Source organism: Strigops habroptila, chromosome 7 (assembly GCF_004027225.2).
Source record: "Strigops habroptila isolate Jane chromosome 7, bStrHab1.2.pri, whole genome shotgun sequence".
Taxonomy (NCBI): domain Eukaryota; kingdom Metazoa; phylum Chordata; class Aves; order Psittaciformes; family Psittacidae; genus Strigops; species Strigops habroptila.
The window spans coordinates 56,171,419-56,195,418 of NC_044283.2; the positions used below are offsets into that span (position 1 = coordinate 56,171,419).

A 24,000-nucleotide genomic window follows, 5' to 3' on the forward strand; every position below is an offset into this window, starting at 1 on the left:
TGCTTCCTCCCGGCTTCCCCTCCTCCCTGGCAGAGCATGAGACTGAGAAAGTCCTTGGTCGGAGTAAACATTACTGAGCAACAACTAAAAACATCGGTGTTATCAGCGTTGTTCCCAGGCTGAAAGTTAAAAAACACAGCACTGCACCAGCTACTAAGAAGGAGAAAAATGACTGCTGTAGCTGAACCCAGGACAGCACCTCTCCCATGGCCAGGTCTCACACAGTGTCCTGCACCCACCACCTCCTACCTCAGAACCTCCTGTTGATGTCACACCTTGGGGGGGATGACAAGAGGACACAATGATGGCCGTGCCCCCAACTCACTGCTGGGGCCGTGTGGAAGAAATGAGGTGAGCGGGATGGGGACAAGACCAGCCCCAGGGTGGCTGGGAGATGGGCACAGCCCGGGGAGCTGGGACCAATCCTTCCACCAGCAGCAACGGTGCTGGAGGCAAAAGGAGGATTTGCCAGTCACTTTTGTGCTGTTCTGCTCCCAGGGACCTGGAAGCTGGTACCCTCCTTTGAGACATTTATATGCACTAATGAGATCCCCTCTCAGTCTTCCTTTCTCTAGGCTGAACAGGCCCAGCTCCCGCAGTCTGTCCTTATAAGAGAGGTAATGGCCAGAACCATGGCCGGAAGAACCACAACTTAGGGGCTCGTTGCGGCACTGCGGGACATGTTGTAGCAAGGGGGCTGGAACAGCACTGCTGGCGCTTTAAAATAGCTGGTTTCATGGTGCAATCATTTAAGAAAAGGTTGTTGGGTCCTGGTTCCTCAGATGCTGTCCCCTCCTACTCATGTTCATCATCCTCTCTTCTGTTTGGCACACATGCAAGACAAACTTGTCTGCAAAGCGGATGAAATACTCATTGCTTGTAGGCAGGGAGCATCTCTGAAGGTGTGATTTGTGTCTCAGGAGTGGGTGCAACAGGCTGAACAATAGAGGTTAAAGAAAATGACTGGGAACCTGGCGGGCAGGCAAGGTGAGAGGGATGCAACCCAGTGCTGAAACAGGGGTTATCAGATGTGAAACAGCTCCACTGTGCTCCAGTGGGATGAGACTAACCATCAGGTGGGACCTATCTGGGAATACGGGCAGCAGAACTGAGTAAAATATCACCATTCAGTGAAATCCTTGGAGTTTGACCATTAGGTACCACAAACCCAGCAGAAATGGGGGGTGGGGGTGTTGAAGCAGAGATAGGTCTTACCTACCTGGAGGTGTGGGGAGAAAACAAAATGAGAAGACACAAGACTGTGATTCCTCTTTGAGGAATTTATTACTTTAAGTCATAATAAATAGTTGCAAGTGGTTTCTGGTTCTCTCTCAGATGCTGGGAGCTTCTCTGTGTTGTAGGATGTGGTTTGTGCATCACTTGGTTGCGGTGATTTGTTACAGAACAATGCAGCAGGTTCTGAACCTTCTCACCTTGCAGTCTAAGTACAAACAAACACGAACCAGAGATGCTGGGAGTGGGTAAAAGTAATGCAGGCAATTGCAGACAGAAGCAGTGATACCTGAACTGGTGAGCAGTGGTGGCTTCAGCCGCTTGAGTTGTACAGAAAAGACACCATGCAGGAAAGCAGCTCCTGAGCCAGACATGGTTCCCTGTGTCTGGTCACTCCGTAGGTTTGTTTTCTGTATATGTGCCTTTGAAGCCCTGACTTCTGTGACATCCACCACATCCCAGTGACATCCAGCACATCCCAATCCATGCTGTACCTCCCCTGGGGATTGGCTTTTCCTCCCCAACTTGGTTTTTTGGGAGGTTTTTTGTTTTTGAGGCCTCTTACTTCATGCCCTGAGATACTACCAGCAATTCATCCACATTGATCTGCCCCATCCTTTGGGACTCTACAGGCTTTCCTCCCAACACAGCCCCTCAGGAGTGTATTTTTAGGCTGAAGGCATGTGTCTATTCAGGCACTGATTTCCTCTGCTGGTTTATCCTTTAGCGTCTCAACATCATGACGTCTTGCCACAGGAATTTCCTTTCATTCTTACTCCTGCTGTTGTGACTCAGCACCACCAGCGTGTGTTTTGGCGCGGCTGCTCTTGCCAAAGACTGCTTCTCTACTACTGTCAGTAACTTGTTCCTCCCTAGTTTGTTTCAGGCATTTTCTTCCTTCCCCAAAACTCTTGCACATCTGTTTGTTGCTGCTTGGATACCAGCCAGGCCTTCCAATCGCTCCTGCTTTGCTCCTTGGATGTTTCCATTTGCATGGAAGCACACAGGTCCGGGGTTTGTTTCCCCAAAGTATCTCTCATGTGTTGGATGACTCTCTAATGACACCTCTTTCCTCCTCATAATTGAGACAGCAGCTCCTGTGAAATATATAGGGGCATCAAACATGCTTCAAGAGGTGCTTTCGTTCACTGCTCTCCATGAGAAGCCGGGTTTTTTGTGTCTGTATCTTTTGTCCCTGGGTGCAAAGTGCAATCCCAATGGCACCTGCCCTCACAGCTGTAGATATGGTGCTTGTGAGCAGCTGAAGGATTGCAACATAGCCAGCTAGGGGAGGCTAAAATGCTGTGCCCTACGAGTTTTGGGTAGACCCAAACTGCTAATACCCCAGGGAAGAAACAAGTATTTAGTTATGAGGCCAAAGAGGGGATTGCAGAAGTAATTTTGCTGTTAAAAGCACCATCTGGCACATCAGGGCAGGATGAGTGCGTCTCCCTCTTAAGCAGCCTCATAAAAACAGGACTTTGGATCCCTTGATATGAAGGCAGTACCTCTCCTTCCCACTGCTTGTCAATGCTGAGGTGCACACATAGTGGGTGAAAGCCCAGGCGGGGATGGAGGAGCCTTCCTCCTCAATGCCATGAGTAGATCTGGGGAGTGGAGCCAGGGACTACAGAAGGGGTTTCCTGCTGGCTTAGAGGCAGGAGTGCGGGGGAAGTCCTTGATGCTCACAGTAAGAGTGGCCAAGGGTGCTCCCACATTGCATGCAGAGGTACAGACATCTGAGCTGATGACATACAAATCAGGATGTTTCTCCCTCTCACTCCTCCAGCCTTGAAACACCCCAGGCAAAGGACACAGCAGCCCCCACTGAAATCCCACCCATGTCCCCAGTGCAGAGGAGGAAACATAGACCTATCCTGGTGAAATACCCCTGGGATGAAATGGCACCCCTCATGGCTGCGAGGTGAAGCCCGAGTCGAAACCTCCAGACCTGGTTTCCTGGGAGCAGAGAGGATGCCTCTATTTGCCTCCCGGACAGACGCACAGAAACACTCCTCCACACTCCAATCAGCTGCAGATGAGGAGCTCCCTTCTGCATCCCACACCGGGCCTGATGGACCAGCTCCAAACCTGCAACATCAGAGGAAAGCAGTGTCTGCCTTCCCCACATGCTGAAACACAAAAGGACTCATGGTCACAGGCAGTGCTGGCAAGGGGACTGTCTCTGAGGACTAGTGCAGACTTCTCACATGGATACACCTCTGGGGAGTAAGTGGCAAGCTCAGGTTTGTACCAAGGCCCAGGTACAAACCTTGTGCTAGCAGCTTCATGTCCAACACTGAAACTTCACTCCTGCAAGACACAGATGCGGCTTAGGACCTTGAGCAGGCTCCATCCAAATAATAAGAAGTATTTCTGATAAATTTCCTCTGGCCACATATGAGCTTTGCTCTGCTTTCAAGTTTCTTTTTTAGACCAGAAAGCCAGAAGCAGCTCCAGTAGAGCATCACAGTTATGTACAATTGGTGGGTTCGGTCAAAATTTAGCAGGGATTTCAATTTAGTTTTCATTCCCCTGCAGAGCTGTGAACATACAAATGCATTGTCATAGAATCATTGTATCATAGAATGGTTTGGGTTGGAAAAGACCTTAAGATCATCTAGTTCCAACCCCTCTGCCACGGGCAGGGACACCTTCCACTAGAGCAGGTTGCTCCAAGCCCCTGTGTCCAACCTGGCCTTGAACACTGCCAGGGATGGGGCAGCCACAGCTTCTCTGGGCACCCTGCGCCAGTGCTTCACCACCCTCACAGGGCAGAATTTCTTCCTCATATCTAACCTGAATGTCCGCTGTTTAAGTTTAAACCCCAACTGCATTACAGCATGTGAACACATTAGTATGTGGCTCAGTGCAGTTGCTGCTGGCCAGCCATTCAGTGGGACCTTGCTCCACGATAGCCTCGTCTTTGCCCAACTTCTCCCTGGCCCAGCAGCAAACTCATCCACTATAATAAATCATTGGCAAGCTGAGCTGGCACAGGGAAAGGCTTGGTATGGGAGCTTAGGCAGCAAACATGCATGAGAAGGTGGGAGGGAGAGAGTGACTGCTCCTTTCTGGGCTGGTGAGCCATGAGATGAGTCCCATCAGTATTCGCAGGTTTGCCCATCTCCATAAGCACTCAGCTTTCCCCTGGGGGCAGACGGGGGTGTGCTGTACCTTCAGGCAGCTTCAGCAAGTCTCCACTGCTGCACCTCACTGTAGAGCTGGCAAGGACAGGGTGCAGCACCTGTTCTCCACCAAAAATGCACGATTTCTAGCAGGGACACAAAGCTTGGCCTGGATTTTCTCTTTTTTGGCTCTGCAGAGTGGACATGGCTTCAGTGCAAGCCACCCCAGGGTCTATGTGTTTACATGCCAAGGTCCCCTGCGCCACTGCAACAGCAGTGAAGAGACTTCATGAAACCTTAAACTGAATCACTAAAAACAAGTGAAGTGAGATAAACCATAAACCTAGCCTGTGGTATTTCTGTCCTACAGCTGCAAGTTAGCAACATAAAGATCCAATTTAGCTGAGAATCACAGTTATGCTAAGGCTATTTCAGCTCCCTAACTTCTGCTGGATTTTCCATCTACCCCTGGGCATTACATGGCAGTACACGTTTTACTGAGCCTCATGGGCCTTTGCAAGCTTGCTCAATCTACTCACTTCTGTCTGTACTCAGACCGGGATGAGCCAACCTCAACATTTACCCTACCCAGCCTCCCCTCTGATCCCCCAAAACCCCCAAAAGATAGTCGAGACTTTCAAGTCTGCTTTCAGTCCAGAAGCTGCTTTATTGCAACAAGTGAAAGGAAAACCACAGAGCCATTTGGTGCTTCTCAGGGCAAACGCTTCACTTTTTGTACCCTGACACTGAGTTTTTGAGGTGCTGGTTGGCAATCAAAGTTTTCTAGACATAAAGGTGCACTGTACACCATAAGGGTAAAGAGACCCCTATGTGAAGAACACAGGTCTGTATTCCCTAACTTTTGCATAACTCACCTTCACCTCAAAAAATCCCTTTTGTTATTTAATAAGGCTGGAGGTTGCATCAGTGCCTGCAGCACTTCTACTCAGTAATGCTAGATGTGTGAAATACAGACACTTAACACCATTCTCTTTTTTCAGCCCCACTTTTCCCTCATTTGCTGGATTTTGTCCTTTAATCCCCTCACAATGCTTATCTTCTCTGCATTAAGAGTAACCTGAGTATTAATCTTTAAAAGGTGGACATGGAAACAAGACAAATTTAACACCTTGGTTCCCCTAGTAGTAGTTCTCATTTGCTACAGAGGAATTAGTTACTGAGAGGTTAGAAATGAAACCCAGGTTCCTGTCTGCCCTAGCCCACATGAATATGGCTTTTCAATAGTTGCTGGAAAAGCTTTAAGTTTTTTATAGGACTTCCCAAATAAACTAAATTAGCCTGAAAAAGAAGATATTATCCTGAATACAAAGGTCTATGGAGAGATCATACTGAAACTCCTGCCTGTAAGGCCAAACATGCTGGCATCATTGCCCTGAATTCTGAGGGTTTAGAAGAAGTCAGGTTGAATATTATGGAAAATACTCAAACGCCATGGAAGCGCATTTTAGATTCCTCTATTTCCAAGTCATTAAAAACTTGCCTGGATCTCCAGAACCAAGGGTCACGCACCCAGCACAGGCAGCACACCACCTTTTGAAAAGCTCTACAAACAAACCACAAGCTTTTCTCTTTGTTCCTGTGCACAGTTTATAAACAAATCTTCTTCTTCTTATTATTATTATTATTATTTTGCTAGCTGGGACCTTAAAGAGAGAGGAAAATCTTTCCAGCAGTCATACCCCATATTTCTGAGTTACAGGATGCAAAGTCCTGAGGATCTGGCTCTGCAATAACATTATAACACAGCCTAGCGTGAGGAAGACCATCTTGACTGTTAAATTACTGGAGCATAGCAAAGCAATAAATAATCCCAGAATACATGCCTTGTTGTGATCACCCCATATTGTATTACTTCCTCCTTTTGAAAAGGCCAGTTCAGAGGGTAACTTATTTAAGCTCCTTCTGCCTGATACCCAACCTTGCGAGAGCAGCCCAGGCACAAAGGAGGTGAGCAGCAAGGCACAGGCACAAACCGGTGTAGCAAACTGCACTTTGCAACTGAGAGCATGATACTTACATACCTTGGAAGACTCCACTAGGTAAGAGCTTTTGCTTCATGGCTTTCATTCCCCAGATTATGTTGGATCGAGCGTATCATTACATGCATGGGTTTTAGCTGTCATTTTGGCTCCTGGTGGTTCAGAGCTCCTTCCGGGACATAGCGCATTACATTCAAGCACTGACCTTCCAAGTGAGAGCCACTCCAGATGATACAGATATTGCTCCAAGAAGCACCTTTATGGGCTAGGAGAGCCTCAGAACCATGTTTAGCCATCTGAACTGAGCCCACAACATGACCAGATTGGTGCTGATGTGCCCCAGACAGTAGCAATGAGCTCCCTGTGTTGAGTTCTCTGGGAGCAGCTGGAAACCATCTGTCACATATCAGAACAAACCACATGTTATTATTGGCATTATCATCACCTAAATGAAGGATTTGCTGCCTTCTATCAGCATGGGAAACACCTGCACTTCTAACATGTCACCCCAAAAAAGGATGCCACTTCCAAGTCAGCCCCTTACATATACCCTGTGGCCCTTCTTTCCTTGGCCTGTCTATGGCATCAGTGGTTCATGGAGGCGTAATGTGAGTTTGAGTATCAGGGCTGGCACCCAGGGATCTGGCTCATTTGCAGTTTCTTGCTCTGTAAAGAAGCACCAACTTGAACTAATGCTGAAGCCTGAAGAGGCAGCGGCTTTCTGCAGGGGCTGGGGCATGACTGCCAGGAAGCCATATTATTTACCAGCAGGGACACGGCTGTAGAAGGGTTGAGGAGGCTTAGGGATCATAGAATCATGGAATCATAGAATCATAGAATGGTTCGGGTTGGAAAGGACCTCAAGATCATCTAGGTCCAACCCCCCTGCCATGGGCAGGGACACCTCACGCTAGACCATGTGTGTTAGATGGGTCTAACACATTGGAATTGGTCCATGGCAGCCCACTCCCAATACTCCTCTAACTTCCTCTGTTTGCTGGAGCGGTTACTGAGGTGATAACGAAGAAGAAAGGGGAGTAGGAAAATCTCCACAGATGGAGACGATTAGTTTGACTCAGAGATGGTCCACACACGGACCACGCGGTGGTATGTGTTAGATGGGTCTAACACTGTGGAATTGGTCCATGGTGGACCATCCCAATCATCTAGAATGAGTGTGTATGGCAAAGGGCCAGCAAGGCCACTCCTCCCAGTGCAGACTGGCCCCCTGCGTTAGAATGAGTGTGCGCAGGAAAAAGAGCCAGCAAGGCCACTCCTCCTGACACAGGTTGGCCCCTTGCGTCAGGGTGAGTCTGCACTTTTGGCATATAAAAAGCCCGGGGTTCGGGAGAGATCGAGGAGGAAGCGGATCCAACTACCTTTTATGGTCGACACTACCTCTGCGGGGACGCCCACCAAAGCAGTGCCTGCCACCCCATCTCTTCACTATGCACCTCGGAGCTGGCCTCTTGGTCATTGTATGAGTGTGTGGGTCGGTAAGAATCTGTGCCTAGTCTAGTTTCTGGTAGCCTTTAGGTATCTCTCTTTCTAGCTGGTTATATCTCTGGATTTTATATCTATCCTGGAGCTTGTAATAAACTTTCTAGCAGTTTGGCGTGTGTGTGTGCGTGGTTTACGTCCTTCTCCACCCGTAATCCTTCGATCCCTGGAACAGCATGTCACCCAAGGCTCTGTCCAACCTGGCCTTGAACACTGCCAGGGATGGAGCATTCACAACTTCTTTGGGCAACCCATTCCAGTGCCTCACCACCTAAGGATGCCTATGGTATAACTTGCCCATCACAGGTGGTGTGCTGGCCAGGGCTCCTGCCCCAGGTCTAGCAGCATCTTCAGGCAGGCACTCCCTGTAGCACTGCTGCCTGTGAGCTAAGCAAGCCCTTGTGCTGCTTCTGGAAAGAAAGGTGGAGAAAGCTTGGAAACTCAGAATGAGAAAAATGTATATTTAAGTACTGGTAGGTTTAATTAGTAGGAACATCACAGTATACAGATACCAGGGCTATTGCAATTGAAAACAGGCATTTTAAAATCAGACGTGATCATACCTTCTCCGGCAAACCTCAGTATTTCTCTGGTGTTGGCAGTAGTGCCACTTACTTGCTGATACTTATAGTAAATCTGACATCATTTAATGATACAGTAATTAAACAGAAGAGATCCCCTGTTGTTTTCTTTTATTTCATGGTAAGGGTTCCTCAGAAAAACTACAAAAGGTATATTAAAAAAAAAGGATTAAATTCATCTTGTGCAGACGGAGTAGCTTGAAGGCAGACCTTTGACACCAGCGAGGATTGTGCCACCCTGCTAACCAGGAACAGGAGCTGCCTCAGAGGGAAACTGTCAGGATAGGAGGCAGAAAGGGAAAAGTGAATCACCGAACATTCTTCTCTGTCTTTTCAGACCTGAGACCAAACGCGGGTTTTAAAGGCCCCACCTGTGCAACAGCAAACTCCTGCTTCTGCTAAGACTGCTGGTAAAGAGCCATCAAACACAGCACAGAGGTGCAGCACTCCCAGCTGGAAGAGAAACATTCCCAGGATACCTAGCCCTTTGCCTTGCCATGGCCACAAAAGCCACTGGCTCTAAGAAATACCTCCAGCTGCTCCTTTTCCAGGCTGCTCTTCTAGGGCCTGTCTTCTGTGGGAAAGTGCTGATCTGGCCAACAGAAGGCAGCCACTGGCTGAACGTGAAGATAGTTATAGATGAGCTCATCCGCCGTGGGCACAATGTTACTGTCCTGGTATCCAACGCTTCCCTCTTCATCCAGTCCAGGGCTGACGCCATGGAGAAGTTTGAGGTCTATAATGTGCCCTTCAAGAAGGACATCATTGAGAACATGATCGAGGATTTTGTGGCACTGTGGGTGAACAACAGGCCAACCGCCCTGACCTTCTGGCAGTTTTACAGGAAGCTGGGGAAACAGTTCAAGAGCTGGCACCACATGAACAGGCTGATGTGTGATGCGGTGCTAACCAACCACGAGCTGATGGCCCACCTGAAGAGCTCTGGCTATGACCTGCTGCTGTCAGACCCGGTGACCCTCTGCGGGGACCTCGTGGCTGTCAAGCTGGCCATCCCCTTCATGTACTCGCTGCGCTTCTCTCCAGCCTCCACCGTGGAGAGGCACTGCGGCAAGATCCCAGCACCACCATCCTATGCGCCCGCGGCCCTGTCCGAGCTCACCGACCACATGTCCTTCGGTGAGAGGATAAAAAACATGTTGTCTTACCACCTGCAAGACTTCATTTTCCAGAGCTACTGGGGAGAATGGGACATCTACTATAGCAAGATCTTAGGTAAGCCTTCTGCTGCTTTACTTCTCATTACATCACAGCCTCCTGCCTTAAGACCTGCAGAGCTAGGAACCTGGCGGGGTCGCAAAGTTCAGGTCTGAGACAGGTCAGCAAGTAGTTTGTCATTATGCGCCTATGTGGAAAAGAGAAGGAGCCACCAGGGTCCATCAGCTGCTCCCGCTCCCCTGTCAGGGTGCTGTGCTATGCTATGCCATGCATTTAGACAGCAACCAGTGGTAATCCCCGTTGATAGATTTTACTTTTGCCATAATGATTTTTAATGTGGAGATTGAAGCAACTTCCCCAGCATAAAGGGCCCTCAGCAAGGGAGCTCCCCTGCAACAACTGCCTGCACAGACAGCAGCCAGGTACAGAGCTGTTTTCCTAATCCAGAGTATCATAACAAGTAGAGGGGAGCTGGTGAACTACAAGCCAACTCCGTCACCTTTGGTAACAATACTGAAATCCATTGTGGCTTTTGAATAGAGACTTCACTTATGTCATTGGTCACATAGAACCAATCCTTTCTGCAGAAAATAAGTTTTGCTTAGAACAGCCTCTACCTACAAGCAAACAGTGAAACCAACAGGTCTGTCTCTGCAGGCTTTTCTTCTGGGCTGTTTTGAGTGAATATGTAGAAAAATATGTTTATTTAAGTATTAATCACATGTGATCATTTTTACTAACCTCTCATTAAGGTCATGACAAAGAGCAGTTGTAAACCTCGCAGGGTTCAATTGCCTGCAAATGCCTGCAAGCTGCAGGACTGTACACCTCAAGTACACCAAACTATTGTTATATGCAGAGCAGACAAGGTATCTCAGCTTGGCTTCTCACAGCCCAGCTGCTTCCACCACCCTCATTTCATCCTGGAAAGGATGCTTTAGGCTGCTTTACGGAAGCTGTAGCAAAAGCCTTGGACAACAACAACAGGAAACCATTGTGTAACAGAGCTGCGCAGAAGCCCAGTACTGATAATTCTTAGCACAGTGAAGAGGACTTACAGGATTTCTTAATTGCACATCAGAAGGGTGACCACAAATAAAACTGTTTAACAGATTTTCTGATGCAACTTATAGTGCATAGCTGGCACCTACTGGCAGGCAGGACAGCCCACACCAACACCTACCAGCTTTTTCTCCTTGTGATGCATGCGCTGGAAGAGGCAAGTTCACATGAGGGCAGTCTCACTCTGATATTGGAGTCACTTTCTGTGTAGTTTTATCCACTTTAAGATGCAACTTTTTAGCTGCAGCCCTGGATCACTGCCTTAAGGGCACTGTGAATGGATGCTCATTGGCTTTATAAAGCAAAAGGGTGGCCACACAGTGGGTGAACATCTTTGCTGCTGGTACTGTGCTGCAAAGAGCCAGAAGAATGAAAAAGTCACCTCTTCTACCAAACAAATAACATAGAGACTGCAGCTAGACAGGCAGGAGGGCCAGAATGACCAACAGGGCACAGTCCACGCTGGACTTTCCCCCTCAGGACTGACAGGTCTCCCTCCTGCCTCCGGGGAAGCACATTGTCTAGCCCCAGCAAGCTACTTGCCACCAGATGGTGCCAGCTGGTTCCTGTCGCCGTTTAACCCAGTAAACCATGCCATTATCCACGGAGGATTTCACACCGGCGACCTTGGCTTCCTGCCCTCTGAAGCAAGGCAGTGTCACGCACACCCGGCCCAGCCTGGGAGTGCTGCTGCTGCCCGTGGAGCATTGCCACACAGGGCAGGCTATGGCTGGGAAGGAGGTGGCAGTGCTGTGGCTGCTGGCTGTGTTAGGCTATGGGTCTGGAGGGAAGGTGTTGGTCTGGCCGGCTGACAACAGCCACTGGCTGAACATGGAGTCCATACTCCAGGAGCTTGTGGTCCGGGGCCACGAAGTGACCGTGCTGCTGCCTTCATGCTTCCTCATCCTCAACGCCACACAGTCCTCACCCTTCCAGTTTGAGGTGATTGAGGTGCCGATCACCAAAAAGGAGATAGCTACCTTACTGCAAGAAGCTTTCTATTTTTGGTTTCACGAGGAGAGAGCGCAACCCCTCTGGAAAGGTGTTTACAAGATGGCTCAAATGCTGTCTAAGATGGAGAAGGTAACCAAAATCATTTGCGATGAAGCCCTGAACAATAAGGCACTGATGAAGAGACTGAAGGCGTCCAACTTCGATGTCCTCTTGGCAGACCCACTGGCACCCAGTGGGGAGCTGATTGCTGAGAAGCTGGGTATCCCCTTCGTGTATACCATCCGGTTCTCCATGGGCAACACAGTGGAGCGGCTTTGTGGGACACTCCCAGCACCTCCTTCCTACGTACCAGCCATCATAAGCCGCCTAACAGATAGGATGTCCTTCCTGGAAAGGCTAAAAAACATCTTCGCCTACGCTGCTCAGGATTTCGTGTATCATTACTTTTTCTGGGCAAGCTGGGATCAATACTACACTGATGTACTAGGTAAGGCTGCTTTTAATTTCAAAAATTACATTTGCTGTACATACAAGAGCAAATATCCAGAGCTGAGAGGTTAAGACACAAATTAGAAGCAAGACGGCCCTGAACTCACTCTCTGTCCTCCAAAATTCCCGTGTCAAGTCAAACAATCCAGGCAAGTACAAACGTTACCTGCTAATCCTGACCTGCTACACTAGTACAGGTAAGTTCATACAGGGATAGTGCTAAGGTCACTTGAACCAGAGCTCTTTAGTCATATTCACAGATGAATCATGACAAACACGTAAGAACAGTGAAGTAATACTATATACTCACCAAACGCTAGTAGGGAATCAAACCTTTTGAAGTAGAAATAAAAAATGGGTTTGGAAAGCTATACAATACTGCCTTTTTTCCTCTAGCATCTTTCTTGTTTGCTAGCTTACCTCAAAATCAGGGATAATGGCCTCCCCTGGTCTTTTAAAGGCCTGGGAGAGCAGATGCTAGAAGTGATAGAATTTGTGGTGATAGAAGGCCCTCAGCAGAGAGTTCTTTGCTTTTTTGAAAGTGTCTAAAGAAAATATTAAAAGATAGTTTTATTTATTTATAGATTTTTTTCTTTTTTAAATAATACTTGCATAATTATTGTCACATTTCTGCTCTGATTCTTGTAATGCTTAAAAGGAAATATGGCAAGTATACATGCATTGAAGGTGGGCAGCAGATAAAATAGCTATTTCAATATCAGACTCCAAGTGTTTTTCTTTATACTTCACTAGTAGTAGGGTGTAATTCTGCTACAAGAGCCAATTTGTTACGACATCCTACTACTAGAGTAGCTAGCTGTGTGTTTACATGTGTTGTTTGTCATGTTTGACAGAGACTAGGAAATCTTGTGCTGGCAGAAGCATGGTTTACCAATCTCCTGTTGTGTAAGCCTCAGGGCTGCTTGAATTTTGTGTTGTCTTTTTTATTGCTAAATGTGGGGTTTAGCATTTAATACTCCATGTGCAATTCCTGTTTTGTTAGCTGTGTTAGCCTAGCTGTTCTCTGCCAGGACATGTTTTGATCTGGAGTGTATCTAGTCCTGAAGGAGGTGTGAAAGGAAGAGGCAAGTATCCCACAGAAATGGGGCAATGTCTCAGCTCCTGTAATGTATGCAAGCACCTTCTCTTTTGCTTTGGAAAATCTTCTTCAGGGTTATCATTCTAGCTGCTTTCCTAGAGATACCTAAAGGCTTTTTCAAGTGATGAGGTTGAAGCATGATGAAAGACTGCTTGCTCCACTGTCAGTCTAGTGAGGGGAGGTCACATGGTGGTGCTGAGCTCCTGGAGGAGTGCTCAGGCCCTGCTTAGGCTTAGTCTGAGCCTCATTCACCCTATGCTTAGGAGGGTGCCTGTTCTTTTCCCTAAACACATCAGTAGCACCAGGCATCTCCACTGCACCTGCGGGATACACTCTAAGAGGAGAAGTCAGGTATCTTGTCTTGGCACTATCTGTCCTGGACTACATGATATATGGATACACTGCTGCCAGTTTGCAGCGTTCTCCCAAGACAGGACACATAAGCAGCAAGGTGAGCAAAACCTGTGCTCCTTACCTCCTTCTGTTTGTCTCCTGGGGTGGCCTGATGCTGGAGTCATCTCTACCAAGACTGTGTCCTTCCAGTGGCAGCGCTGTGTGTCCACAACATCTGGTTATAGAAAGAACAGAACTAGAGCACCCTGTGGGCTGGATGTGAATCACTGCAGGGCATTGTGCACCTAATAAGTGAGAAGATAAAAACTGTAATCAGCTCTACAGGTAGCTTGGTTCTTACAGGGCAGAGAAGCAAATCTAGGCTGTAGCCAAGTGATAGGATGGTGTTCATCTTGGGGCTGTCAAAAAGTCCCATGTGCTTTCCCTAGCCAGAGCTCCAGCTTGGTACAGGAATGCATATCTTCACCTTGGAGACCTGGTATAACGAAATACTGATTTTGTCTGGAATAGAATTAATTTTCTTCATAGTAGCTTGCTGTATGTCGAGTAACACAGGGATGGCTTAGTTACTGCTGAGCAGTGCTTACACAGATCAAGGCTTTTTGTGCTTCTCACACTGCTCCTCCCAGTGAGTAAGCTGGGGGTGCACAAGGAGTTGGGAAGGGACACAGCCAGGACAGCTGACCAAAGAGATAGATACCCTATAGCATGTGATGTTGTGCTCAGCAATAAAAGCTGGGACGTGGAAGGGGGAGTTTGCCAGGGCTGCTCAGGGACTTGCTGGGCATTGGCTGGCTGGTGTGAGCAATTGCGCTTTCTGAATTACCTGTTTTTCTTGGGTTTGGGTTTGTTTTGATTTGGTGGTTTTTTGTTTTTTTTTTTTTTTTTTTTTTGTTGTTGTTGTTGTTGTTTATTCAGCAGTCTCTATCTCAAACCATGAGTTTTGCAACTTTTGCCCTTCCTTTTCCCCTCCTACTGTGGGGGAGTGAGAGGCTCTGTGGTGCTTAGCTGCCTATCAAGATTAAACCACAACACAGGGAAAACGTTTCTAGTCCTCACATGCTGCAAAATACACTTTGTGGTGAGTAGAATCAGGAGTTGCTGTTATTTCAAGATCGGTTGTGGTTCTGCAGGAGGTTCCAGAATGGAATTTGCTGCTTGCCCAGTCCTCCCATGACTGGCACGCCTTCTTGCCAAGCTTGGCACCAAGTGGATGTCACTTTTATTGGCCGGCTCATAAATGTTCGCACACTGGAGCACTGATCTCCTTCCGGCTTAGTCAGACTGGAGTTGTACATTGATCACTGAGATGATGGGTCCAAGGTTCCCCTGGCTGCTCTGGGCCTATGCATGCTGCTGGAGCACTGGCTTTTGCGGGAAGGTGGTGGTCTGGCCCACCGATGCAAGTCACTGGATCAATGTGAAAGTGCTGCTGGAAAAGCTTGTTCTCCGGGGTCATGAAGTGACTGTGCTGGTAGCCTCAAGCAATCTGCTCATCGACTACCAAGACACCTCCTCCCCCTTCGCCTTTGAGGTCTTGCAAGTCCCCTTCACCCAGGAGACCCTGGATGATGCCATGGATGAATTCCTCAATTTCTGGATGAATGAGGTCCCTAATCTCTCACCCTGGAAGTTCATGTGGAGAATGAAAAAGGACCAGGAGATCTTTACTGATATGTTAAAGCAGACATGTAATACCTTCGTGATGAACACTCAACTGATAGCAAAGCTGAAGCAGGCCAATTTTGATGTTCTGATCGCTGACCCCCTAGCAGTAGGTGGGGAGCTGGTAGCAGAAATTCTAGAAATCCCTTTTGTCTACAGCTTCCGCTTCTCTGATGGGAATGTGGTAGAGAGGCTGTGCGGTGGGCTCCCGGCCCCCCCTTCTTACGTGCCTGCTAGCACAAGTGGGATGACAGATCGGATGTCCTTCACGGAAAGACTAAAGAACTACCTCTTTTACATGGATTTATTCTTCTCAAAGATCTGGTGAGATGAATGGGATGGGTACTACAGTAACATCTTAGGTAAGGCAGTTTTTGAATGGTTTCTTCTCAAGCACAGGTTGTGCCTTTTGAATGTTTGGTGGCTCGATGCTGTTGTCTCAAAATACTCTTTCTCAGTGGCCAGCGGAGATCGTAATCCTGTTTCGGTCACATGGAGGCTGTGCTTCCCCTTTTAGGTCTTGTCTGTTCTAACAGACACCACTAGAGTTTTACTCTAGTTCCTCTTGAGGATCTTTAGACCACGTAGTACTGATCTTTGCCAATGATGATACTGCTGGTGAGTTCTTGCAGTGAGCTGTATTCCCATTTTAGCGCTTTCAGAGGACTATTGTTACCTTTTCATCTTGATGACTGGCACTTCTGCAATTAAGATGGTAGTAGGTAAAGGCTGGAGGACAAAACTGTTCCCTAACTAACTGAGAGCCACTGGAGACAGCTCCACTGACAATACAGGGATGGAGTTAACCCTGTTGTAACTAGGAACGCTGGCTGTCTCTGAACAACTGCAGAGCAAAAAAGCACCCTTTGTTCTCATTGCATGTGTCTGCAGGTATCATCTTGAATCCTGTGTAGTACAGGATACTAAGCATGAGTTAATTTTCTCCCAAAATAAATGCTAAGAACTGTCACCTTTCCCTTTCATTCACCATTCTGATTTTGAAATAGTCTCCTGAAACTAGACAAATCAATGAAATTTTTGTTCCAACCTAGTACAACTCAGGCTTGATTCAAAGTCTACTAAAGAGACCTTTTGTTCAATGGACTTTGAATCTTGCACAGAATATCTGTGTTTAGGCAGATAACGAGTGAACAGCAGGCACATCTATTCTGTTGCCCTTCAATCTCTTCCTGTGTTTTGCAAGAAAACCTCTGTGCTCTGCAAACTAGTCCCTTTTCCCTGGATTGCTTTTTTCTAATACCACGTAAGATGTAATTACAACTTTATATCACTGTACTTGTAAATGCAGGCTTAACTTTCAGTCCAGTAACTTTGTAACTGACTCATTGTTCTTTACCTAAAAAATCATTTTAAAATTACTGATGCAAATTATAATGCTGATCAAGTAGCATAAGGAGATGCCCTACAGATTGTATTTTTCTTGCTGCTTATTTTGCTTTGTTCCTGCTTGCATTAGGCTGGTTTTAGACAATCATTTACCAACACTTCTAACCCTTTTTCTCCCCAGGATTTTGCATAAAATGACATTCAAAACATCTATCGATTTAGCTGAATTTTCCCAATATGTGTCAGAAGGAGCTGACCAAGTCCCTAAGAGAACTGGGGACAGCTGCACCTGTAGTAGTAGTATTATTATAGTAATAGTAGTAGTATTAGTAATATTATTGTAGTCTGAGCAGCCACTGACTGAGTCACCATTTGAAAAATGCCACAGACCTTAAAGAACTTTCCTTCTCCCTGGCTGGTGATCATCACTTTGTAATTCATTTATTTTTCATTAGAACTAAATTTTCTGTGATTCTTCTCTTCCCCAAAGTGTGCTTCTACTACAATCACGGGTAATGAATGCTGGGTACTTTCAGTGGTACCAGAACTGCACTCTCTGTCACAGGAACTAGATGTTTCCTACTTGCTTTTGTACTGCTCTACGTTCATTCTGAAGGTTGAAAATACTTCTAATGATTGTACTGCCTTGTCTGTGGGAACATGCCAAGGCTGAGCACAGGACAAGACAAGGGATAGGTCTAGATTTGTCCATGATTTCATTTCATGCCTGACTTAATAGACTACACTGACTGGGAGTACCCAAAGAAAAGGCTCCTTTTCGCAATCTACAGCAAACAAGACCACTCCTGTGCGTGTTGTAAACCCTTTGTACCTTCTCCATAGGGAGGCCCACAACCCTGTGTGAGACAATGGGGAAAGCAGAGATATGGTTAATCAGGACCTACTGGGATTTTGAATTTCCACGTCCTTTCCTGCCCAACTTCGAGTTCGTTGGAGGACTTCACTGCCAGCCCGCAAAGCCGTTACCAAAGGTATCCAACTTTGTTCTGCTACTGGTTGGTTGTTTCTCTCCCTCATCAACTGTGCAACGCATGTTCTGAGAAAGCTCGTTCCTAACGAAGATGCTCTGCTGCCAATGGGAGGCATGCAGCTGTTTAGCAATCTGTCCGTACTTGTGCAAACTGAAGGCTGGGATGGCAGCCTGCTGTCTTCAAAAAAGATAGCTGAAGCCAGCAGGAGGGAATACAGTGTTTGCTTCAGGAAAAATAGGTGCTACCTCGCAGTAAGACACAGACTTGCAGCCCACAATAACACTGAAATACCTGATGCAAAGAGGCACTGTGACAGGACAAGTTCTTTAGACAAAATGGAGTCGAGACTTGCAGAAAGAGTGATAAACACTTTTTCTACTGTTGCTTAGTTTAAGACATCTTAAAGAAAGTAAAATACTCAGCATTTCCAGCCTACACTCTGCTGTGAATGGCAATGCTCTGGTGAAATCTAAAGTCCCAGATACTAGTGATGGTAACATAACAAGCCCTGGTCTAGATCATCACTCCTGTAGGAGCCTTAGAGGAGGTAGGGTATTTTCAGTGGAAATTGTCTACTAAAAGAAACCTTCCTGCTCCCCTGTAGCTGGGGTCGAATTGGGGAAAATGGATAACCATTCTCTTTTGGATGTTACTGCCCCATTTCACATGACACTAACTATAAAAAGGAACAGGAAGACCTAATGGTCTGATTTGTAGAAAATCCGTTTAGCACCATGTGCTGTATTGCAAGAAATAGAGAACTGGCTGACTAACAAAGTGACAACAGTGACTCAACGAAACTTTCATGGGGATGCTGAAAAGCCCCGTCAGTTTTCAGCACTGTGTCCTCCTGCAGAGCTATGAAATGCAAAGTACTTGTTCCAGGAAAATCCAGAATCATGCTTATGCTAGGTAAGGTGTCACAGGGTATGGCCCTCTCACACCAGTGCCAGGATCCATTCCTGCTGCTTGCTCTCTGAAAGAAATGTGTCCTGAAACTGCTTGACTCACTTTCAAAAAGACAAAGCTTTGTCACATGTCTCAACTTGTCCTGCACCTTCTTGGGGAGACACTGTCTGTTCTGCACAGGGCCAGATCTCTCTTTGTAATGGCCTTGTGTGGGCAGAGGTGCTTATACATCACCATCATCTCGATAAGCTAAAAAGGTTATGCTCCCTGTTCACAGAAAACTCTTTAATCTGCAGTGCATAATTACTCTTAATATGTGTTCTTCATCTCCTAGGAAATGGAAGAATTTGTTCAGAGCTCAGGGAAACATGGCATTGTGGTGTTCTCTCTAGGGTCGATGGTCTACAACCTATCTGATGAAAAAAGTAATATCATTGCCAGAGCCCTCAGCCAGATTCCACAAAAGGTGAGTTTCCTTTCAAGCCTAAAACAACTTGCCTTGCTTTTAGTCACTCCTGTTGCTTTCAGCAAGCCTTTTACGTTTGGGCTGGCCTGTTTTTTATCTGCATCTCTGCTGGATGTGCCACAGTTGGGAAGCTGGGCTCTGCAGAGAGGCAAACTGCTGATTCACCACATGGGGAGTTCTGGTGTTGCCCCTTGTCTGAACCAAATCACATGGAGGTGCATCCATAGGCCAAAATACAAAAATCTCTCTACGTGATTTTCATATAAGCACTTAATAACTAATCAAAGAGCTAATCTGGAGCCAAAGCTATCTGAATTACTGGGAAAAGGTACACAGGTTGGAGATAAAGCCCTACATTACGTGTAATAATACAGAAGGGCATGCCACATGCAGAACGTTTATCTTATTCTTCCTTTGTTCAAGGTCCTCTGGAGATACAAAGGAAAAAAACCAGAAACTCTTGGCTCCAACACCAGGATTTATGACTGGATACCCCAAAATGACTTGCTTGGTGAGACTAAATCTACCCGGGACGCACTGTGCCCTTAGAAAAACTGTTTCCTTCTTTGTTTTTTCCACTAAAATGGCTTATTCAAGGCAAAACAATCACATAATGCTTGTGGCCACAATTAGTTCTATAGCTTAAACAGCAGAGGTTAAGGCTCTTGAAGCCTTAACTTCCTAGCCTGCTTTTGAGCTAAAATGGGTGGCTGTACAAGAACCATGGAAGATACAGCCAGGCTGTGAAGGAAGTAGAGCAGTGGCTGAGGAAGTCAGTAACTTGAGCTTAGCTATGGAGATGGATCTCTAAAGCAAACTCCTTTCTTACGGAGCTCAGGGGCAATTGTCTGGAAGGGCTAAAGCATACCTGCAGGCATGAGTAAATATCAAAGTAGGCATGTATTCTGGAGCTGCATTTGGCCTCTGTAGTTAATCTCCAGAGCTCATTCTTCAAAATCTTGACCTAAGCAAGGCTGCAGCAGGGGGCTGTTGTGAACCTGATACCATGTAAAAGCTGTAACTGCACAACAGCAGATGGGCTGAAGTAACTCTGGGGCAGCGTGGAGAACACGCTGATTCACACGCTGCATTAAAATAAACATGCATGTGTGAAAGCTGAGTGTGCAAGCTCTGATGCTGAGCCAGAGGTCAGGGCTGCTCCCTTCTCTAGCAGTGCACGTGCCTGTGTATTTGCAGTGCTCTCAGCGCAGTGAATCCAGTCTGCCACAGCTGCTGTTACACGTCTCTCCTTCCCTGTTCCAGGCCACCCCTTGACGAAGGCCTTTATTACTCATGGTGGGACCAATGGGATCTATGAAGCTATCTACCATGGGATCCCGATGGTTGGGATTCCCATGTTTGCCGACCAGCATGACAACATTGCTCATATGAGGGCAAAGGGAGCTGCAGTCGCGCTGGATTTCAGCACACTGACGACGCAGGATTTAGCTGATGCACTGAAGACAGTCCTTAACAATTCCACGTGAGTTTTGTTCTTGCCTCACAGTGGGATGAGGTTATTAAAATCTTGGGCTGCTGACGGGAGAAATTCTGTGGGCTCTTCCCACAGAAGAAGCAAAAATACTGAGTAGCTGGAGTTTGGGTTTCAGATGAAAACTGTCTTTCATTTCTGAGCACCAGCATTTCTCAGAGAGCTCAGTAATTTAATTTTCCTCATACTACATTTTATGATCCCTTTGAGAAAAATAGTTCTTGGAAAACTCAGAGCAACTCTTGAGACATTTTTCTGCTCTCTCTCTCTCCATAGACAATTTTAGCTGTATTATGTCTACTCTGTCTGTAGCTACAATTCCTTCTTCTACCCCCGAGTTACCAATATCCTTACCCATCGCACCTATTGGTTTGGAATTGGAGGGTAAGGAAGCCTGGCAGCTGCAATCCCTTGCTAAGGTTAAGACCATAGACAAAGGATTAGAAAAAAGCCAGGAGTCCTCAGTCTTTGGCTGTGACTCTTGTCAAGGGTGAAGGACAGGTATCCCTTTAAGGAGGAACCTGCAAATTTCCAAAGAAAATAGACAAACATTGATGGAGGCAGGTATCCAGTATCTGAGGGAATTAGCCATGGTGAAGGTGATCTCTAACAACCTGGATGACGACCAGGCATCCAAAGACCTGCATGAAATCCAGTGCACGCAGCTCTGCCCCCGCCGCCAACCTCCCCCTTAGTTTTACTGCTGGGCATGACATCATATGGTATGGAATATCCCTTTTGTCAGTCGGGATCAGCTGTTCCGCCTCTGTCCCCTCCCAACTCCTTGTGCACCCCCAGCCTACTCACTGGCAGGGTGGTGTGAGAGCCAGAAAAGGCTTTGACTCTGTGTAAGTGCTGCTCAGCAGTACTGAAAACATCCCTGAATTATCAACACTTTCCAGCACAAATCAAATGTAGAATCATAGAACCATAGAACCATAGAATGCTTTGGGTTGGAAAGGACCTTAAGATCATGTAGTTCCAACCCCCCTGCCATGGGCAGGGACACCTCACACTAGAGCATGTTGCTCAAAGCCCCATCCAACCTGGCCTTGAACACTGCCAGGGATGGGGCAGCCACAGCTTCTCTGGGTAACCTGTTCCAGTGCCTCACCATTCTCACAGTAAAAAACTTCTTCCTAATATCTAATCCAAATCTACCCTCTTCCAGTTTAAAACAATTACCCCTTGTCCTATCACTACACATAGCCCATACCAGCTACAATGAAGAAAATTAACTCTATCCCAGCCAAACCCAGCACTCTGTATTATATCAGAGCAGAAAATGCTGCAAATGTTGCCATGCTGCTCTTTTAAAAGGAGTATCTGGAATAATTTTGAGTAACTTTTCTTTATAGAAGATTGGCTTTCTCTATTACTGTTCATAATCCAGTTTTATGCAGATAAGAGTAAACTGGGCCAGTTTCAAATATCTTTGAATAACACTGATGAAAGTAAAAGCAGGGCTGTCTACCTTCCTCAAGACTGGCAGGTGCTGAATGGGTTGTTTCAGGAATCAGTGAGAAATCTCACTGGTTTCTTCTTTTTTCCTCAGTTATAAAGAAAATGCTCTAAGGTTATCAAAGATACATCACGACCAGCCAGTTACGCCTCTGGACAGAGCTGTCTTCTGGGTTGAATTCGTCATGCGTCACAAAGGAGCAAAGCACTTGAGACCAGCTGCTCACCATCTCACCTGGTACCAATACCACAGCCTGGATGTTCTGGCATTCTTGTTCACCTGTACAGCCATTGCTGTCTTCATTCTTGTCAAATGCTGCGTATTTTGCTGTAGGAAATGTGGCAAAGGGATTGCAAAGAGGAAGAAAGAATAAACATCCTGTCCCGCCAGCACTTTTTCTTCTCCTAGGCCCATTCAGCAAGGCATTTATCATGAAGCACCCCGTTGAACTGGGTCATACTAAAAAGCTGTTGTGGGGCAGGGCTACTTGCTTAACCACCACCAAATTCCTTCTGGCCTAAATAGGATCAAATTATAGCTGCTTTATCCCTTGAGACCCCTTTAGCTGATCACACACATGGTCTATAGAATGGTAATTGCTGCTCTAACTTTTCAAATTCATGTTGGTACGTTTCACAAATTCAGCCTTCCCATCTGTGGTACTGTGGGTCCCTTAATCTGCATCTAGTCTCCTTACCGTAACTCTGTCCTCTCCTGTAACAACACCCAGGTTTGATGATTCGCAATCAAAATGCCTCTCCTGTCAGAATAGCTCTCTCCAAATCGGACAATCATGGGCTCCTAAAAAGCACCCATCTGAATGACCAAGATCATGAAAAACTGGGAGCTGTAAGTGCCTGGCGAAGCCTGTATCATCACATTTTTACAAATGCACTGACTACTTGGCAACTGAATGGAGATCAGAGTCCCAAAACCAACAGAGAAATTACTTTGCTGGGAATGATTTCTCTTTTCCATTCACTCTGGAGTCCAGCTGCATAGGCCACTGTTCTAACTGCAATACCAGGAAAGTGTGAAAACCAGCTCTGCCAGGAACTTGCCCATCTTAGTCCCGCAAATGCCTCTGAGCCATGGTAACTCATAATGCAGGAAAACCTCCAGATATGGAATTTGCAAAAAAGTAACACTACATGTGGGAACATGAAACAGTCACTTGCCTTGCCTGAAATTTGGGGGGAAAATAATGCTGCTCTTGGCTCAGGTAAGAGTGGTAGTAAATGCAGCACTCCTGCAATTGTTCAAGGTGCACTTACTGTTGAAAGCCTGCTAAAATTACGCTAGCTCGGGCCTCCTGTTCTAGGCAAGGTTATTCCACTGCTGTGCCAGCTTACTCAAGAAGGAACCTCTCCCAGTTTTAACTGATATTTGTGGTATTCTGAATGCTGCAAAATTGTTTTCAAATAGAATAGGCTGAGAAAACATGGCTTACTTGTTTACATAATAAAATTCCCTACATTGCATTAACTTTATTAGCATTGTGAATGGCTTCAATGTCTGCTCAAATCCCTTCATACTACAACGTTTACAAAAGCTCAAGTGAATTGCTTTGAAACTAAAGAAGGGTTAGAACAAGACTAGTGCTTCTCATGGTAACTTCTGCTACACTGTTCCTATGGTCATGATGGGATCATATGCAGGAAGACGCACACTGAAATATGCATAGGGAAGAGAAAGCGGCCAGCCTAACACTCAGGCCGCAGATCTGAAAGGTTTTGCTGTCACTGTTCATAGAGCTGGATCCCGAGGCACAGCTCCACCACGCTTGATCACTAACAGCCCCCATCACCCAGCTTCTGCTAGCCAAGATTTGCCAAGATGTCAGTTTGGTTGCCAGTAGGCCAGCAAGCCTCTTAGCACGCTACTAGGACACTGGTCACATAGGGCTAACTAAGGACACAGGAAACAGGATAGCTGGGAAGGGCTGGATGAGAAAGTGCTCTGCAGTCACTTTACAGAGGAGCTTCTTTTCTGTAACTTATTCAGAAAAATTTGGCTTATTTAGCATTGAATTCAAAAAACAAAGGTAAAACAAACCAAACCCAATTCTCTCTCTTGAGATTCATGGAATTG

The 24,000-nt window shown here is 46.5% G+C and overlaps 3 protein-coding genes and 1 long non-coding RNA gene across 7 annotated transcripts in view; 2 read left to right on the top strand and 2 right to left on the bottom strand.

Annotated features, from left to right (window-relative positions):
* The window catches only part of SH2D4A (SH2 domain containing 4A), a 53,464-nt gene that overhangs the window by 23,327 nt on the left and 6,137 nt on the right, over window positions 1-24,000 (bottom strand). The window contains exon 2 of the mRNA XM_030492967.1: window positions 13,698-13,860. Within this exon, the coding sequence (XP_030348827.1) occupies window positions 13,698-13,860 (163 nt within the window). The remainder of the gene's footprint in view (window positions 1-13,697; window positions 13,861-24,000) is intronic.
* On the top strand, window positions 126-23,973 carry LOC115610882 (UDP-glucuronosyltransferase 2A1-like). 4 transcript variants are annotated; one of them, XM_030492961.1, is made up of 7 exons: window positions 126-351; window positions 8,780-9,675; window positions 17,432-17,580; window positions 18,824-18,955; window positions 19,379-19,466; window positions 20,219-20,438; window positions 22,003-23,973. In XM_030492961.1, exons 2-7 carry the CDS (start codon window positions 8,940-8,942, stop codon window positions 22,280-22,282), a joined length of 1,605 nt encoding a protein of 534 aa, XP_030348821.1. In that variant the 5' UTR covers window positions 126-351; window positions 8,780-8,939; the 3' UTR covers window positions 22,283-23,973. The 4 variants fall into 4 exon arrangements, with proteins under 4 accessions (XP_030348821.1, XP_030348823.1, XP_030348820.1 ...); XM_030492963.1 differs by lacking the exon at window positions 126-351 and adding an exon at window positions 11,468-12,121 and having other exon boundaries at window positions 7,967-9,675; XM_030492960.1 differs by lacking the exon at window positions 126-351 and having other exon boundaries at window positions 7,967-9,675.
* LOC115610890 lies at window positions 1,261-4,659 on the bottom strand. The gene is made up of 3 exons (XR_003992378.2): window positions 4,411-4,659; window positions 3,185-3,324; window positions 1,261-2,330 (listed from the first exon to the last, which is right to left on the bottom strand). It is a non-coding gene; the product is annotated as an uncharacterized LOC115610890 (long non-coding RNA).
* Window positions 14,447-15,686, top strand: LOC115610887 (UDP-glucuronosyltransferase 2C1-like). Its single transcript, XM_030492979.1, has one exon. It carries the CDS (start codon window positions 14,886-14,888, stop codon window positions 15,567-15,569), a length of 684 nt encoding a protein of 227 aa, XP_030348839.1. The 5' UTR covers window positions 14,447-14,885; the 3' UTR covers window positions 15,570-15,686.

Coding starts and splice junctions, on each gene's coding strand:
- LOC115610882 (XM_030492963.1), top strand. CDS start 8,940: ATGGCCACAAAAGCCACTGGCTCTAAGAAATACCTCCAGCTGCTCCTT. Junction 17,581..18,823: donor CCGCAAAGCCGTTACCAAAG/GTATCCAACTTT, acceptor TTCATCTCCTAG/GAAATGGAAGAATTTGTTCA. Junction 18,956..19,378: donor TCAGCCAGATTCCACAAAAG/GTGAGTTTCCTT, acceptor CCTTTGTTCAAG/GTCCTCTGGAGATACAAAGG.
- LOC115610887 (XM_030492979.1), top strand. CDS start 14,886: ATGATGGGTCCAAGGTTCCCCTGGCTGCTCTGGGCCTATGCATGCTGC.